Consider the following 15,438-nt stretch of genomic DNA (forward strand, 5'->3'; position numbering starts at 1 on the left):
TGATTTTATTTTGTTTTGCTCTATTATATTGATCTCTGCTCCGATCTTTATTTCTTCCCTTCTTGCTACCTTTAGGTTTAGTTTGTTCTTTTTTTTTTTTTTCCTAGTTGTTTAGGTTGTTGGCTTGAGATCTTTCTTCTTTTTTAACATAAGTATTTATAGCTATAAATTAGCTCTTAGTGCTGCTTTTGTGGCATCCCATATGTTTTGGTATGTTGCATTTTTATTTTCATTTGTCTCAAGATAATTCCTAATTTTCCTTATGATGTCTTCTTTGACCCATTGGTTGTTTAAGACTGTTGTTTAATTTCCACATATTTGTGAATTTTCCCATTGTTTTTTCTTCCTTTGATTTCTAGCTTCATTTCATTATGATTAGAAAGGATATATGATTTCTGTCTTAGTTACACTTGTTTTCTGGCCTCAGATATGATCTATCCTGGAGAATGTTTCATGGGCACTGGAGAAAAATATGTATTCTGCTGTTGTTGGGTGGAGTGTTCTGTGTGTGTGTGTGTCTGTGTGTTAGGTCTACTTGGTTTATGGTGGTGTTAAAGTCCTCGACTTCCTTATTATCCTGTCTCTGCTTGTTCTTGAAGTGCTCTTATGATGTACCTTCTGCACATTCTGTTCCTTTTCTTTTTTCCCCTCCCTGTGATACTTTTGCATTGGTCCTATTGTGGGTTTTTTGTTTGTTTGTTTTTGTTTCTGCTTAGTCATATTTATACGTGGCTCCTTTTCTCTGGGCTTGCTCTTTACTGGAAAATCACGTGCGATCTCTCTGGAAGCCCCTCCTTGTTTACCTGGGCTTTGTTGAGAGCTTTCCTCTTGCCCTTGAATTAAAGGCTGCATCCTGTGTTGTGCTCTCCAGTTGCCTAAAGAGAATGGATTCAGTACTCATCTCCAGCCTTTTCATTCCAGAACTTACCCATTTGTCAGTCATCTGTTTGGAGTGTTCTCCTCATCAACAGGATCCTAGGACTGGAGTTGGGTTGTGGAAAGTCTCCATCTGGCAGCTTTGTCCCATTTTCTCATGAATTTGTTGCAGCTACAGACCCACAGAGCTCCGCGGATGTGGTTGGGGTGCACCTCTGGTTAGGTGGGGTTGGAGAAGAAGTAGGAATGCAGGTGGGGAGATGGTGGCTCCATGAATTTGAATATTTTTCCTTTCGTTCTGAAGGGGTTTGCTACTGGAATCAGGTTTGAATGATGCCCTCTGGGTCAGGATTATGGGCCTTGGTACTGAGGGCAAGCTATATTTGACTGCCTTTGTTCACAGATTTAAATCAGGCTTGATTCCAGACCCACTCTTTCTAGGCAGGATGGATTCAGAAGGGGGAAATGGCTCTTTTTAGCCGCTGCTGGGCTGAAGCGGAAATAAGCCTTCTCCCCTTGCCTGGACTAGACCCCCGCTTTGCTCCCTCTCTCCACCTTGTCCTGCCATGCTCAGCCGCTCCCTGATGGCATTCTGAGTGCTCCTGGCATCCCCACTCACCTTGGGCCAAAGTGACTGAATATCTGATTACTTTCTCGAAGTTCTGTAGTATAGATATTTTCCTGGCTTCAGCACAGACGAAATGGTGTTGTGTTTTTCTCCTGGTGGTGAATTTTGGTGAGCATCAGGAAGGTTCCCCACCCAACCCAAAGTCATGTGCTCTTTCATCAGACATCTTTACTGGAAGGCCAAGGTGCTTTTTTTTTTTTGGTAAAGACTCCACTTATTTATTTGAGAGAGAGAGAATGAGAGAGAGAGCATGAGAGGGGGGAGGGTCAGAGGGAGAAGCAGACTCCCTGCCAAGCAGGGAGCCCGATGCGGGACTCGATCCCGGGTCTCCAGGATCATGACCTGAGCCGAAGGCAGTCGCTTAACCAACTGAGCCACCCAGGCGCCCCCAAGGTGCTTTTTTATCTAACAGTTTTTATTTTTATTTTTTTAAAGATTATTTATTTATTTATTTGACAGAGAGAGAGAGCACGCATGAGCACAAACAGGGGGAGCAGCAGAGGGAGAGGGAGAAGCAAGCTCGCCACTGAGTAGAGAGCCCAATGCAGGGCTTGTTCCCAGGACTCTGGGATCATGACCTGAGCCGAAGGCAGCCGCTTAACCGACTGAGCCACCCAGGCGTCCCTGAAGCAACTTTTTGTAGCACAGTTTTACATGTAGCAGGAAGATTCATTGATCTAAGGGATCATGGGGAAATAATAAGCATTTTAGGGGCAAATAGCCATCTTCCAACTCATGGATTCCTGTCCATCAAAGTGAGATCTGCCAACAGATTTCCAAAGCCTAGCTGGGTTATCATCACAATAGTTGCTCTCACAGATTTTCCTTCTCAGCAGGTATAAAGGGTTGGGTACCTGTTTGTGCCGTTTAAAATTTTTTTTCTTCTTTTTTAATTTCTTTCTGAGACGGTGGCATCTGAGTTTTGGCCAGAAGGGGGCAGACGAGTGCCAGAGTGGTGCAGCTGAAGACCTGTCCCAAGGCTGCCGCCCTGGCTTCTCAGCATTGAGCCTGGAAGCAAGGGCTCCCATTCAGTCCTTTCCTCTGCCCTTAGGAAAATATGTAAGAAACTACTTGATATTAATACCAGAATTTGGCTCTTAGAGTCCATTGCTATGTGTGGAATGCTGATGTTTACCAAATTATTTACTTATTCCTCAAGCCACCAAATATGTGAACATTTAAGGGGGTGAGTTTGTTTGCTTTTGTACAATTCCTATCTGGTGTAATTCAAAGTAGGTATTTCAAAACTCCCTTTTATTTTTTTAAATTTAATTTAATTAATTTATTTATTTGACAGAGACAGCGAGAGAGGGAACACAAGAACGGGGAGTAGGAGAGGGAGAAACAGGCTTCCTGCGGAGCAGGGAGCCCGATAGGATAACTCCCTTTTAAATATTATTTTAAAATACTGATTATGGGAGGAACAGCAGGGAATGAAAGGATGAATAAGATAAGCTTGCTGTCCTTCAGGGACCTTACAGCTTGGTTGAGGGTGAGGCCGGGAGAGAACAAGTACACAATTTTATTACAAGATGGAATGTGAAAGTTGCCTTAGCCATCCCCGGAATGAAGGGAAAAGATGACAGAAAATCGAGGAAGCTTTTCTGAAAGAGCTAATATATGTGCAGAACTTTGAAAGAAAGATGTAATTTTAAAAAAATATTTAATTGTTTCTTTTTAGATTTTATTTATTTGAGAGAGAGAGCACAAGCAGGGGGAGTGGCAGAGGGAGAGGGAGAAGCAGGCTCCCAGTCGAGCAGAGAGCCCAATGCAGGGCTCGATCCCAAGACCCTGAGACCATGATTTGAGCCGAAGGCAGACGCTTAATGACTGAGCCACCCAGGTGCCCCTAATTGTTTCTGATTATAAAAGTAATACAGGTTAGGGCACCTGGGTGGCTCAGTCGGTTAAGCGACTGCCTTCGGCTCAGGTCATGATCCCAGGGTCCTGGGATCGAGTGCCGCATCGGGCTCCCTGCTCTGCAGAGAGCCTGCTTCTCCCTCTCCCACTCCCCCTGCTTGTGTTCCCTCTCTCGCTGTGTCTCTCTCTGTCAAATAAATAAATAAATAAAATCTTAAAAAAAAAAAGTAATACAGGTTATTGAGAATTGGAAAGATATACACAAATATAAAAAAGAAGATGATTTACCAGTGAACTCAGCACCCAGAGATGACTGTTAGTATTTTCTTCTAGTTTTTTCCTGTGAGTGTGTACCTGTATCTTTTAGGTCAAGACTATCCATTGAATATATACAATTTTGTACCTTGTTTTTCCTCCCGTGAGCACCATGGCATGAGCATTTTCCTATGGGTGTATTTTGATAGTTGGGAAGGAATGTTTCCGGCGGAAGGAACAACATACATAGGAGTAGTACAGAAATAGGAAAACTCAGGGGCAGTTGTGGGAATAACAGTTAAGCCCATTTCAATGGAGTGAACGTTGGAAAATGGTCAGAGATGAAGTTAGACAGGAGAGCTGGGGACAGAGCATAGTTTGCCTTGAACAGACTGAGGAGTTTCCATCCGGGGAAGAATTTCATGGCTATAAGCAGTTTATTAGTAAGTCTGCTGGAGGCTGTTGGCCGAGTGGAAGGAGTGTGGACTTGGGAGATGGACAGGCCAGTTTTGAAATCTTTGGGCTGCTGCCTCTTAGCAGTGAGACCTCAATTTCCTTCTTAGTAAAGGGAGTACGGAACACGCACCCTACGATTCCTACACTCCTTCTGGGGGAAGCACTCCCCCGGAATAATGGAACGTTATTCCTTTCACTTGAACCCCCATTCAAAATTTCATGGCTCTCACAGAAACCCAAAGGGAATAAGTCCTAAGAGACCAGTCAGGAAATCGTGAAGGTTCTATTTGAGTTGCAGGAGCAGCCGTGTTTCTAAAAACACTGCTGAGCCCTCTAGCTCAGCAGATGGAGCTACACTACAAATTTGAAGTCCAGACCTACAAATGACTTCACTGGTTTCATTTTTATGTTTCTTGAATTCAGTTAAGATTTGTTCCCCTCACCAACAGTGTTGAAAAAGTTGAACAGTACTGGAGGTCTTACTGGGGAAAAGAACATTTTTTTCCTCTACCACTTCATTCCCCAGTCCTGATCCCATGAGAGCACTTTTAATTCTCAGAGCTCTTTTCTCTGGCATTTCATTTTATATTTCTGCATAATACATTTGTTTACTTATTTTTAAAGATTTATTTATCTCCAAGAGAGAGAAAACACGCACACGCATGCATGGCTGGGCGGGGGGAGGTGGCAGTGCAGAGGGAGAGGGGGAGAGAGAGTCTCAAGCAGACTCCCTGCTGAGCACAGAGCCAAACACAGGGCTCGATCCCATGAACCCTGATATCATGACCTGAGCCGAAATCAAGAGTCGGATGCTTAACCAACTGAGCCTCCCGGGTGCCCCTCTGCATAATACATTTATTATTTTAGTTCTTTGTATATTAACTTTAGGCATTGTCTGTTGACTTCCTATTGTTATCACTAAAGATTTCGCTTTCATACCACTCTTCTCTCCCCTTTACATTCTCCTTGTATACCATTGCTTTTAACTGAATTAATAAATAGTGTTTCTATTATCACAACTTTGTAAGCTCAGTTCATTTTTGCAGAGTCAGGTCAGGCACTATGATTTTAATTCCTTTCCTCTTCAGCTTCACTTTATCCTTAAGTTTCTGGCTGCCTTTTTATTCCCTTTCATTCTTTTTTTTTTTTTTTTTTTTAAGATTTTATTTATTTATTTTGACAGAGAGCAAGAGATAGCAAGAGAGGGAACACAAGTGGGGGGGGAGGAAAGGGAGAAGCAGGCTTCCCGTGGAGCAGGGAGCCCGGTGTGGGACTCGATCCCAGGACCCTGGGATCATGACCTGAGCCGAAGGCAGAAGCTTAATGACTGAGCCACCCAGGCGCCCCTATTCCCTCTCATTCTTGCTACCATCCATAGGCCTTCTTTTTTTTCCAAAATGGGAGTAAGGCGATTCTGAGTGCCTTTCCCCTTTTCCCCAGAGACTTTCCTTCTGAAACTCTCTCCTCTTCTCTGAACCGGACCAGCATAGTTCCTGGAATTGTTTGCTGGATCTGAGATTTAAACTCTTGCATCTGTTAGTTATCCTTTTAGACAAGTCACAGAAGTTAGATGATGCCTCAGGAACCGGACTGAGAGGCGGTCTCGGCCCTTCTGGTTGTGTGATCTGGTCGGGCTTATTTATTCTGTTGCCAATTTCTCCATCTTCTGGCCTCATAGGATTGCATTGAGGTTGAAGTGAGGTTATATAAATGGAGAAGCTTTGGAAGAAGTGTGAATGTAAAAGGGTGACAGCTAGCTTCTCCACGGTGTATTTTTTTTTATGTTGTTACCTACGTTGTATATCGAAGGCCTTTGATATTATCCTCACCTCTTTTTATATTTATTGATACGTTCAACCAGATACTCTCTTTCTCCAGAAAAAAATGAGTGACAGAGAGTGGGGGAAGGGTGAAGGGTAGCCCTCCAGGATGAAGTGGTACAGACTGATTCAGTGGGGGAAATATTTTAGGATGAGATTTAAGAGCATTTCTTCCCGTATATTTATTTCATTTCACTTCACAGATAATTGTGATATATCTCCTATGTGCAGGGCCCTGTGTGAGAAGTACTTCCTTATGTCTAAATAGAATATGAAATCATGTGCAAAAGCAACGTAAATGAAATTTCCCATTGATGCTGTTTGTTATATTGTCTTGTTTATAATCCAAAATCAGTTGTTAATTAGAAATAATAAGAATCCATTGGCCTTATATTACACTGTGGGTGGATGGCATAGAGACTAGGGAGCCCATCTTATTCACATGAGGCTTGTATCAGTTTGGGATTCTTTGCAAGTGACAGAAACCCAGTTCAAACATGCCTAAATGAAAAAGAGAGACTATATTGTTTATGGAACTGAGAAGTTCAGGAGTAGGTCTTGCTGATCCAGGAGCACAAACTGTGTTATTATTAGGACCCAGTCCCTCTTGCCATTTCTTGGCTCTGTCTCTCTATGTGTTAGTAACTTCCAGGTGCACTTTTCATGTGGTGGCCCTTGCACCTCACAGCTTAAGAAGAGATCCCAGGATTAATCTTGATTGCATTGATGGGCAGGCCTTTGCACCCCCGAACCAGTTACTTTGATCAGGTGGATTTGAGGCTCTGGCTGGCCATACCCCAGATCCTGGAGTAGTGTCAGCTTCACTAGAAACATTTAAATGGAAAATGGTCAAAAGGTACAAACTTCAGTTAGAGTAGGTAGCAGGGATGTAGCATACAACATGATGATTGTAGTTAACATTTCTATAGGATTTCCCAAGGCAGTTGTTAAGAGAGTAAATGCTGAGAGTATTCATCACTAGAATAATGTTTCCACCTTTATTCTTTTCTTCTTTCTTTTCTTTTTACTGTGTGTGTATGAGAAAATGGATGTTAGCTGAACCTGTTATTATCATTTCACAATATATGTAGATCAAACCAGCATGATGTATGCCTTAAACTTATACAGTGATGTCTTGTCAGTAAAACTGGAAACAAAACCAAAGTAATAGATGGTACTATTATTTGATAAAGACAATTGACATTCGCTCTGTCTTATGTATATGTAATCACTAGCAGCTGTAGGAAAGTGCTAATGGTATTATTCTGTAATATAAACTAAGTTTTTTGCTTTGTAAAAAAAACAAAAACCAAACCAAAAATGGGAGAATGGGAGGCAGATCCACGGTCCCTCAGAGAACAACCAGACTTCCGTCAGAAGAAGGGCAGTGGGGTGTGGTTGCAAAACAACATGTCTACCACCAGACCCCACAGCACCCAGCAGGTGGCTCTTCACCAGGCAGGGGCTCAGCAGTGCCTTCTGCATTGAGTCAGTGGTGTTGGCAGGAGCCTAGAAGTCTTTATTATGGTTGCCAAAGTAGGTTTCCTATTTCTTTCTTTCTCTTGTCTGAATTGGGACCTCCCCCCAGTTTTACAAATTTGTGTTTAATTTAATGTACTAACCTTGAAAAACTCGAATTCCTCTGTAAGGGCTAAAGACTCACATGCCACCTTTAAGTTTTCCAGCGCTTTTACTAACTGGGTTTGCTGTATCGCCAAATTCTGCTTTATTATTTGTTTCAAGAAATAAGTTCTGTTCTGTGGGGTCGAAATTTTTTAAGTTGTGGTTATATTTTTAGACTAGTAAACATTATAGCAGTTTCTGTCTAAAAGCAGTCTTTGAGTATACACCAAAATGTTGACAGTGTTTAACAGAGTGTGATAGGCAGTTTTTTTCTTCTTACTTGTTTTCCACTTTTTCCACCACGAACATGCTATTTATATTGCTGAAAAACAATGCTATTTAAAGCAGTCATTAATTGGGGCACCTGGGTGGCTCAGTCGGTTAAGCGTCTGCCTTTAGCCCAGGTCATGATCTCAGGGTCCTGGGATCAAGCCCCGCTTTGGGCTCCATGCTCAGTAGGGGGCCTGCTTCTCCCTCTCCTTCTCCCTGCTGTTCCCCCTGCTTCTCTCTCTGTCAAATAAATAAATAAAACTCTTGAAAAAAAAAAAAACAGTCATTAATTTACTACATTTAAAAAATTTTCTTTACTAAATTTTTTGAGTGCCTACCATGTGCTGTGGTAATTTCTAGGAACAGTAAGACAAGACAGGAAAGGTCACAGCCTCATAGAGCTAGTACTTCCGAGGGTGAGAAAGATAATAAACTGTTTTACAAGTAACTAAATAGAATAATACAAATCTTAATTAGTCTACAAAGGGAAAGATGTGATAGGGAATTAATAACAGGAGAAACCTAATTTAGGTTGGCTGATTGGGAAAGGCCCTCGTGATAAGGGGAGAACCACACAGAGAGCCAGAAAGATCATCCCAGACCTAGTAAGTGCAAAGGCCCCAGGGCAGTAAAGAGTATGATTTATTCTTGGCAGCTGGCAGAAGCTCTCTGGGCTGCACTTTCCTCCCCTGTGAAATGAGTTTGGTTGATGGTTTTTCAGATACCTTTCTGTCGCTGACATTTTATGATTCTAGTCTGGGCCAGGAGGAGGTGAGGCAGGTGAATCGCCTAAAGCACAAAATCTAAGGAGGCTCTCACCCTGTCCTTGCACAACCCTGAGAGTGAGAGTCTCCCTCAGTTTTGCAGCCCAGGCTTAGCTCCTACCCCCACCCTCTCCCGCCCCCACCACTGTCCCAGCCCTGATTCGAACTCATTTCACTGTTCCCATGAACAGTGACTTTGCTGAAATATAATCTGAGCTCCGTCGCTGATGCTTATTGATGCATTATCTAAACAAGCCAGGGCTTGCAGTGTCTTCTGAGTCACATATTCTGCCCTTATGCTTGACTTATGTTTTGTATCTGTATTCTCCATGCATGAGTTAATTCATTGTGTAGGCAGGCAGTTCGGAAGGCGAGCTTACATATATCCCCCTTGAGCCAGGTGAATTCTTTCCTCTGGTCTGCAACAGGAAGCCTGCTACCCATGTGGACATCTTTGATGTTGTTCTCCTTTAGATCAGTCCAGAGTGTTTGTGAAGGTGTTTACTGAAATCGACCGGATGCCCCAGCTGCTCACCTACTACTACAAATGCCACAAGGTGAGGAGCTGGGGGTGCTTAAGGGTTGTGGAATGCTCCCAGGCCGGCCTGCAGAGCTCCAATTGTGCGCTCCGAGGGGGAAACACCTGCCTCTTTGCCCTCTGGCCTTTTTCTTCTGATTGGCCAGTAGGGGGCGTTCTTGGTCCAACCTGTGGATTCATTTGCTTGCCACTTGGAAAACACAAGCCCTTGTTTTCAGCCTCTTGAAGGTTGATAGCTGGATTCCACTTACACACTGACCAGTTGTTTCAGTTTCTCCCATTTTTGTCTTTCAAGGGAGAGTCGTGTCTTAGGCCTTACTATGCCCTCACAAGCCTGAAGAAATTTTTGTTTTCTAGAGTTGTTGACATGAGGTGAAAACCTGACCACCTTCCAGGCTGACTGAATTCCTCCAGGCCCAGCACTCGTGTGCTTTAAGCAGTGGCGTTGGGCCATGGAGCTCAAGTGCACATGCACTCACAGCTTAAGGTCTTTTCCGAAGACTGTAGCATGCCGGGTGGAAGGACCTTGGCAGGCTTTGGGGCGAGGTGAAAGGAGAAGGGAGCACCTGAAGGGCAACGGATTCACATTCTAATTGATGATCAGAGCAGGCAAAGGCGAAGTCTTGTTTCCCCGCCTTTGTTTGAATCAAATGGTCGTCAGGGGCACCCGATCGGGACATGGCAGCGGGACATGGCTTGCCTCGCTGGGGTGGCAGGGCAACTTTAATGGGTGTCATGTCGTGTTTCCTCAGCGAGGTCCCCTCTGTTCTGTCTCTGCAGGCGCAGCTCTTAGCAGCCTGGCAAGAACTGTGCCAGAGTGACCTCCCCCTGGACCGGCAGCTCACTGGGTTCTATGACGCCTTGCTCGGGGCTTGGCACACGCAAATCCAGTGGGCGACGCAGGTAACAGCTCGCTTGGGTCCTGGGGAATGGGCGACTGCCCTGGGAGTGGTGTCTCCCCTGCTTCAAGCACTGCTTGGAACCTCTCTCTATTCGCTGCCCTCACCAAAGGGGTTAAAGATAAGCCTCGAAACCCAAGGCAGTAACATCTTTGGGTCTCCTTAAAACTTTTCTTATCGTGCTTCTCTGTATCTTAAATAGAATCTAATGTGGCAGTATTGCGTGTTGTTGAGCCAGGGAGCCTGTGGAATTCCTGAAGGCCATTATCTCCTGATCTAGAAGCAAGAGGCCCTTGGTCAGGTGGTGTTTGACCAAACAGGATTGTTTTTATCTTAACTTCAGGTGAAACGCACCTGGCCTAGAGTTAGTTTCCCTTGTTCACACAATACACCCAATGTTCGAGGAAGAGTGCAGTTTGAAAGGTGCCCTCTGACTTAGGGGACAACGAGACAGAGGAACTTCATTTCCAGTGGACATTTGCCATCACTTATTTTCCCAAAGCCTCTCGGCATGGCATTTTCCGCCACACAGGAGCCACAGAGTGAATGATGACATTACTGTTTTAAGAATGATTTTGGTGTCAAAACATTACCTATGTAGTTTCCCTGCCCGGAAGGCTTAACCCTAATGCTATTATGAGGAAACATGCAGACGAATTCAAATGCAAGACCATTTTGTGAAACAATTGTCCTGGATTCTCCAAAATGTCCATTTTGTGAAAGAAAAAAAAGAGTTGATTTTAGATTAAAGGAGACAAAAAAAGAATGAATGACAACTAAATGTAACTGCATGATCCTTGATTGGATTCTGCATGATGACAAAAAAGCCATCAAGGACATTATAGGGACAGTTGGGGAAATTTGAACTTGGACCGTAAAGGTATTATTTCAGTTTGATGAGTTGTAATGTTGTGATGTAAGAGGATACCCCCGTTTTGTTGTTGTTGTTGTTTTTAAAGAGTTTGTTTTTAAGTAATCTCTACATCCAACCTGGGGCTCAAACCTACAACCCTGAGATCGAGTCGCATGCTCCACCGACTGAGCCAGCCAGGTGCCCCAGGATGGCCCCATTTTTAAGAGGTACATGCTGAGGTGCCTGTCATGAGACCTGTGTCAGAGAGAGAAATAAAGCAGATGTGGCAGGATGTTAATAATTGATGAATCTTAAAATATTTAAATATTGAAAACGTAAGTAAGTCTTAAAAATAACATTTAAAAAATAACGAATTTGGAGGTAGTGAAGGAGTGATCTGATGAGGAAAGGTTGGAGACGAGGCAGGAAGCTTTGGCCTCACACAATGAGTAAAAGGCATCCAGTTCAAGAAGAGTGGACAGTTGTTAAGGCCTAGTAACTGATAATGGAAAAGTCAGAGGGGAGATTTTCATTGTGCTGGAAGGGAGATGCTACTGTCAGAAATATGAAAGTTGAGGGAAGCAGGTCTGGGAAGGTCAGGGGGAGAGGATGAATTCCAGTTTGAGACACTTAGATGCCAAGAAAGAGTGGCCCACCTCAACTGTGGCATCCGGGAGACGGTTGGAAGACTGTTGCTCAAGGAGTACGAATCGGGGAGGTTTCCATAGTTTGGTCCTTTCATTCTTCGTTGGCTTGTTTGGTTTTTTCCTCTGTTCCTTTCTCTCAGATTCCAGCAGGGACGTTTATCAAACTAAACAGGTGTTCACCAAAGTTTTGTGAATTCTCTATTATTTTGGTAATCTTAAAAAAAAAAAAAGCATAGTTTGGATTATGTACATGATCGCCATAGGACCAATGGCTGTCATGTGATTGAGTAGGTGCATTCATGTTGATAACCATGTTGGTGTCCCTGTTCTGTTGGGGACAAACTCAGTACTTACATGATGTATGCAGTGGCACCGAGTGCATTCTGTTTAATGCCATAGCCAACTTGATGTTTCCTTTGTAGTCGGTAGTTTGCCTAGAGATAGAAGCAGTGCGAGAGTCCTCATCACACACTGCAAAGCAGTAGAGGGATGCTGTGAGCTCAAAGGAACCTGTGCTCAGATTGAATTCATGATGAAAAAGTTTATTTGCAGGGTGTCATCTTCATCTGTCCTATTCTTGTGAATTTTGCTGGTTTTAAAGTTGAAGTGACTTTTTCTTTTATTGTGGTGAGATATACATAACATAAAATTTACCGTTTTTAAGTGTACAGTTAAGCAGCATTGAGTATATTCACAGTGTTGATTAACTATTACCACTCTCTGTATCTAGAACTTTTTAATCATCCCAAACAGAAACTGTGTGACTGTTAAGTATTAACTCCCCAAGCCCTTTTCCCCCATGCCCTGGTATCCTCTGTTCTGTTGTCTCTGTATTTTCCTATTCTAGATCGCTCTTAGAAGCAGAATTGTACAGTATCTGTCCTTTGTGTCTGGCTTATTCCACTTAGCATAATGTTTTCAAGGATTATCTGTGTTGTGGCAGATACTGGAATTTTCCATTCCTTTTTTATGGCTGAATAATATTCCATTATGTATATCTACCACATTCTGTTTATCCATTCATGTGTTGATAAACACTTGGACCGCTCCCACCTTTTGGCTATTGTGAATAATGCTGCCGTGAACATGGGTGTACATATACCTATTTGGATCCCTGTTTTCAGTTCTTTGGGGTGTACACCTAGGAATGGAATTGCTGGATCATATCATCATGTTAACCTTTTGAGGAACCGCCAGACTGTTTTCCACAGCAGCTGTACCATTTTACCCTCCCACCAGCAAATACATGAAGGTTCCAGTTTCTCCACATCCACCCTAACACTTGTTATTTTCTTTTCCTTTTGCTTGTTTGTTTATTTATTTATTAAAGATTTTATTTATTTGAGAGAGAGAGAGTGCAAGAGTGTGGGGGGTGAGGGGCAGAGGGAGAGGGAGAAGCAGACTCCCTGCGGAGCAGGGAGCCCGATGCAGGACTCGATCCCAGGACGCTGAGATCATGGCCTGAGCTGAAGGCAGATGCTTAACCAACTGAGCCACCCAGGCGCCCCTCCTTTCTTTTTTTTTTTTTAATGATAGCCATCCTAATGGATGTGAAGTGGTACCTCACTGTGGTTTCGATTTGTGTTTTCCTAATGACTAATGATGTTGAGCATCATTTCATTTGTTTATCAGCCATTTGTATTATTTTCTTTGGAGAAAATTCTCTTGAAGTCCGTTGCCCAGTTTTGAGTTGGGTTTTGGTTTTATGTTTTGAGTTCAATCTGTATTTAGGATATTAATCCCTTATTGATATATGATCTGTAAGTATTTCCTCCCACCCCATGGGTTGTCTTTTCAGTCTGTTTGCAGTGTTCCTTGATGCACAGGTTTTTAATTGTGATGCAGTCCAGTTTATCTGTTTTTCTGTTGTTGCCTGTGCTTTTGGTGTTGCACTTAGAAGCTATTGCCACATCCAAGGTCATGAAGATTTTCCCCAGTGTTTTTTCCTTTTTCTTTTAAGATTTATTTATTTATTTTAGAGAGAGAAAGCAAGCAGGAGAGGGACAAAGGGAGAGGGAGAGAATCTCAAGCAGACTGTCTGCTGAGTGCAGAGCCCAATGCTGGGCTCAGTCTCACAGCCCTGAAATAATGACCTGAGCCAAAGCCAAGAGTAGATGCTTAACCGACTGAGCCACCCAGGCGTCCAAACAAATGTTTTTTCTAAGATTTTTATACATTACTCTTGATGTTTGGATCTAATTAATTTTGAGTTAATTTTTTGTAATGGTGCAAAGTAAGGTTCCAATGTTTTTCTTTTGCATGTGGATATCCAGTTTTCAGAGCACCATTTGTTGAAAAGTCTGTCCTTTGCCCATTGAATGGTCTCGGCACTCTTGGTGAGAATTATTCGACCATGTATGTGACGGTTTATTTCTAGGCTCTCTATCCCATTGGACTATGTGTCTATCCTTTCGCTTGTGCCACGCTGTTTTGATTAGTGTTCCTTTGTAGGAAGTTTTGAAATCTGGAAGTGAGAGTTAGCCAATGTCATTCTTCTTTTTTTAAATATTTTATTTATTTACTTGAGAGAGAGAGAGCACAAGCAGGGGGAACAGGCAGAGGGAGAGGGAGAAGCTGGCTCCCCAAGGAGCAGGGAGCCCGATGCGGAACTCGATCCCAGGACCCTGGGATCATGACCTGAGCCGAAGGCAGACACTGAACCTACTGAGCCATCCAGGCACTCCAACAGTATTAAGTCTTCCAATCCATGAACACAGGATGGTCTTGCCATTTATTTGTGTCTTTAATTTCTTGAGCAGTTTTTTATTGTTTTCAGCATACAGGTCTTTCAGCTCCCTGGTTATGTTTATTCCTATTTTATTCATTTTGGTGCTGTTATAAATGGTATTGTTTTCTCAATTTCCTTTTTGGGTTGTTCCTTGCTAGTGTATAGAAATGCAACTGATTTTTGCTTGTTGATTTTATATCCTGTAGCTTTGCCAAATTTGCTTATTAACACTAACAGTTTGTGTGTGTGTGTGAATTCTTTAGAGTTTTCTACATATAGTTTATGAACAGAGATAATTTTTTTCTTCTTTTACAATTTAGATGCCTTTTATTTCTTTTTCTTGTCCTATTGTTCTGGCTAGGACTTCCAGTACTATGTTGAATAAAATAGCATACTTGTCTTGTTCCTGGCCTTAGGGGAAAAGCTTTCAGTCTTTCACCATTGAGTATGATAGCTGTTTTTCTTAATGTGACCTTTATCATGTTGAGGAAGTTCTTTTCTATTCCTAGTTTATTGAGTTTTTTGGTTGGTTGTTTTATTTTTTTTAACATAAAGGCTGTTTTTATCAAGTGCTTTTTTCTGCATTAACCAAGATGGTCATGTGTTTTCTTCCCTTCATTCTGTTAATGTAGTATATTACATTGATTAATTTTTATATATTGAACCACTCTTCATTTGGTAGACCCATCCCACTTGGTTATGGTGTATAATCCTTTTAATATGGTTGCTGAATGTAGTTTACTGTTACTTTGTTGGGTATTGTTGATTGTGTATTTGTAAGAGAAATGGTCTGTAATTTTCTTTTAGTGTCTGGTTGGCTTTGGTATCAGGTTAATGCTGACTTCATAGAATGAGTTAGAAAGTGTTTTGTATTAGTTTGCCAGGACTGCCATAACTAAATGTCACAGACTGGGTGGTTTAAACAATAGGAATTCATTTTCTTATGGTTCCGGGGGCTAGAAGTCTACGGTCAAGTTATTGGCAGGGTTGGTTTCTTCTGAGACCTCTCTTGGCTTGCTGGTGGCATTCTTCTACCTATGTCTTCTTTCTATGGGTGTCTGTGCCCTGATCTCCTCTTGTTATAAAGACACCAGTCAGATTGGATAAAGGCCCACCCAGATGACCCATTTTACCTTAATTGCCTCTTTAAAGCTCATAGGTCCAAAGATAGTCACATTCTGGGATACTGGGGGTTTGGACTTCAACATATGAATTTTGGGG

General features: G+C 42.5%; 1 protein-coding gene across 1 annotated transcript in view; it reads left to right on the plus strand.

Annotated features, from left to right (window-relative positions):
- The window catches only part of COG7 (component of oligomeric golgi complex 7), a 73,667-nt gene that overhangs the window by 14,138 nt on the left and 44,091 nt on the right, over window positions 1-15,438 (plus strand). The window contains exons 5-6 of the mRNA XM_034988061.1: window positions 9,027-9,109; window positions 9,871-9,993. Coding sequence (XP_034843952.1) covers window positions 9,027-9,109; window positions 9,871-9,993 — 206 coding nt within the window. The remainder of the gene's footprint in view (window positions 1-9,026; window positions 9,110-9,870; window positions 9,994-15,438) is intronic.

This window comes from Mirounga leonina, unplaced genomic scaffold (assembly GCF_011800145.1).
Source record: "Mirounga leonina isolate KUSES-001 unplaced genomic scaffold, KU_Mleo_1.0 Mir_448, whole genome shotgun sequence".
In the NCBI taxonomy this organism is placed as follows: Eukaryota; Metazoa; Chordata; class Mammalia; order Carnivora; family Phocidae; genus Mirounga; species Mirounga leonina.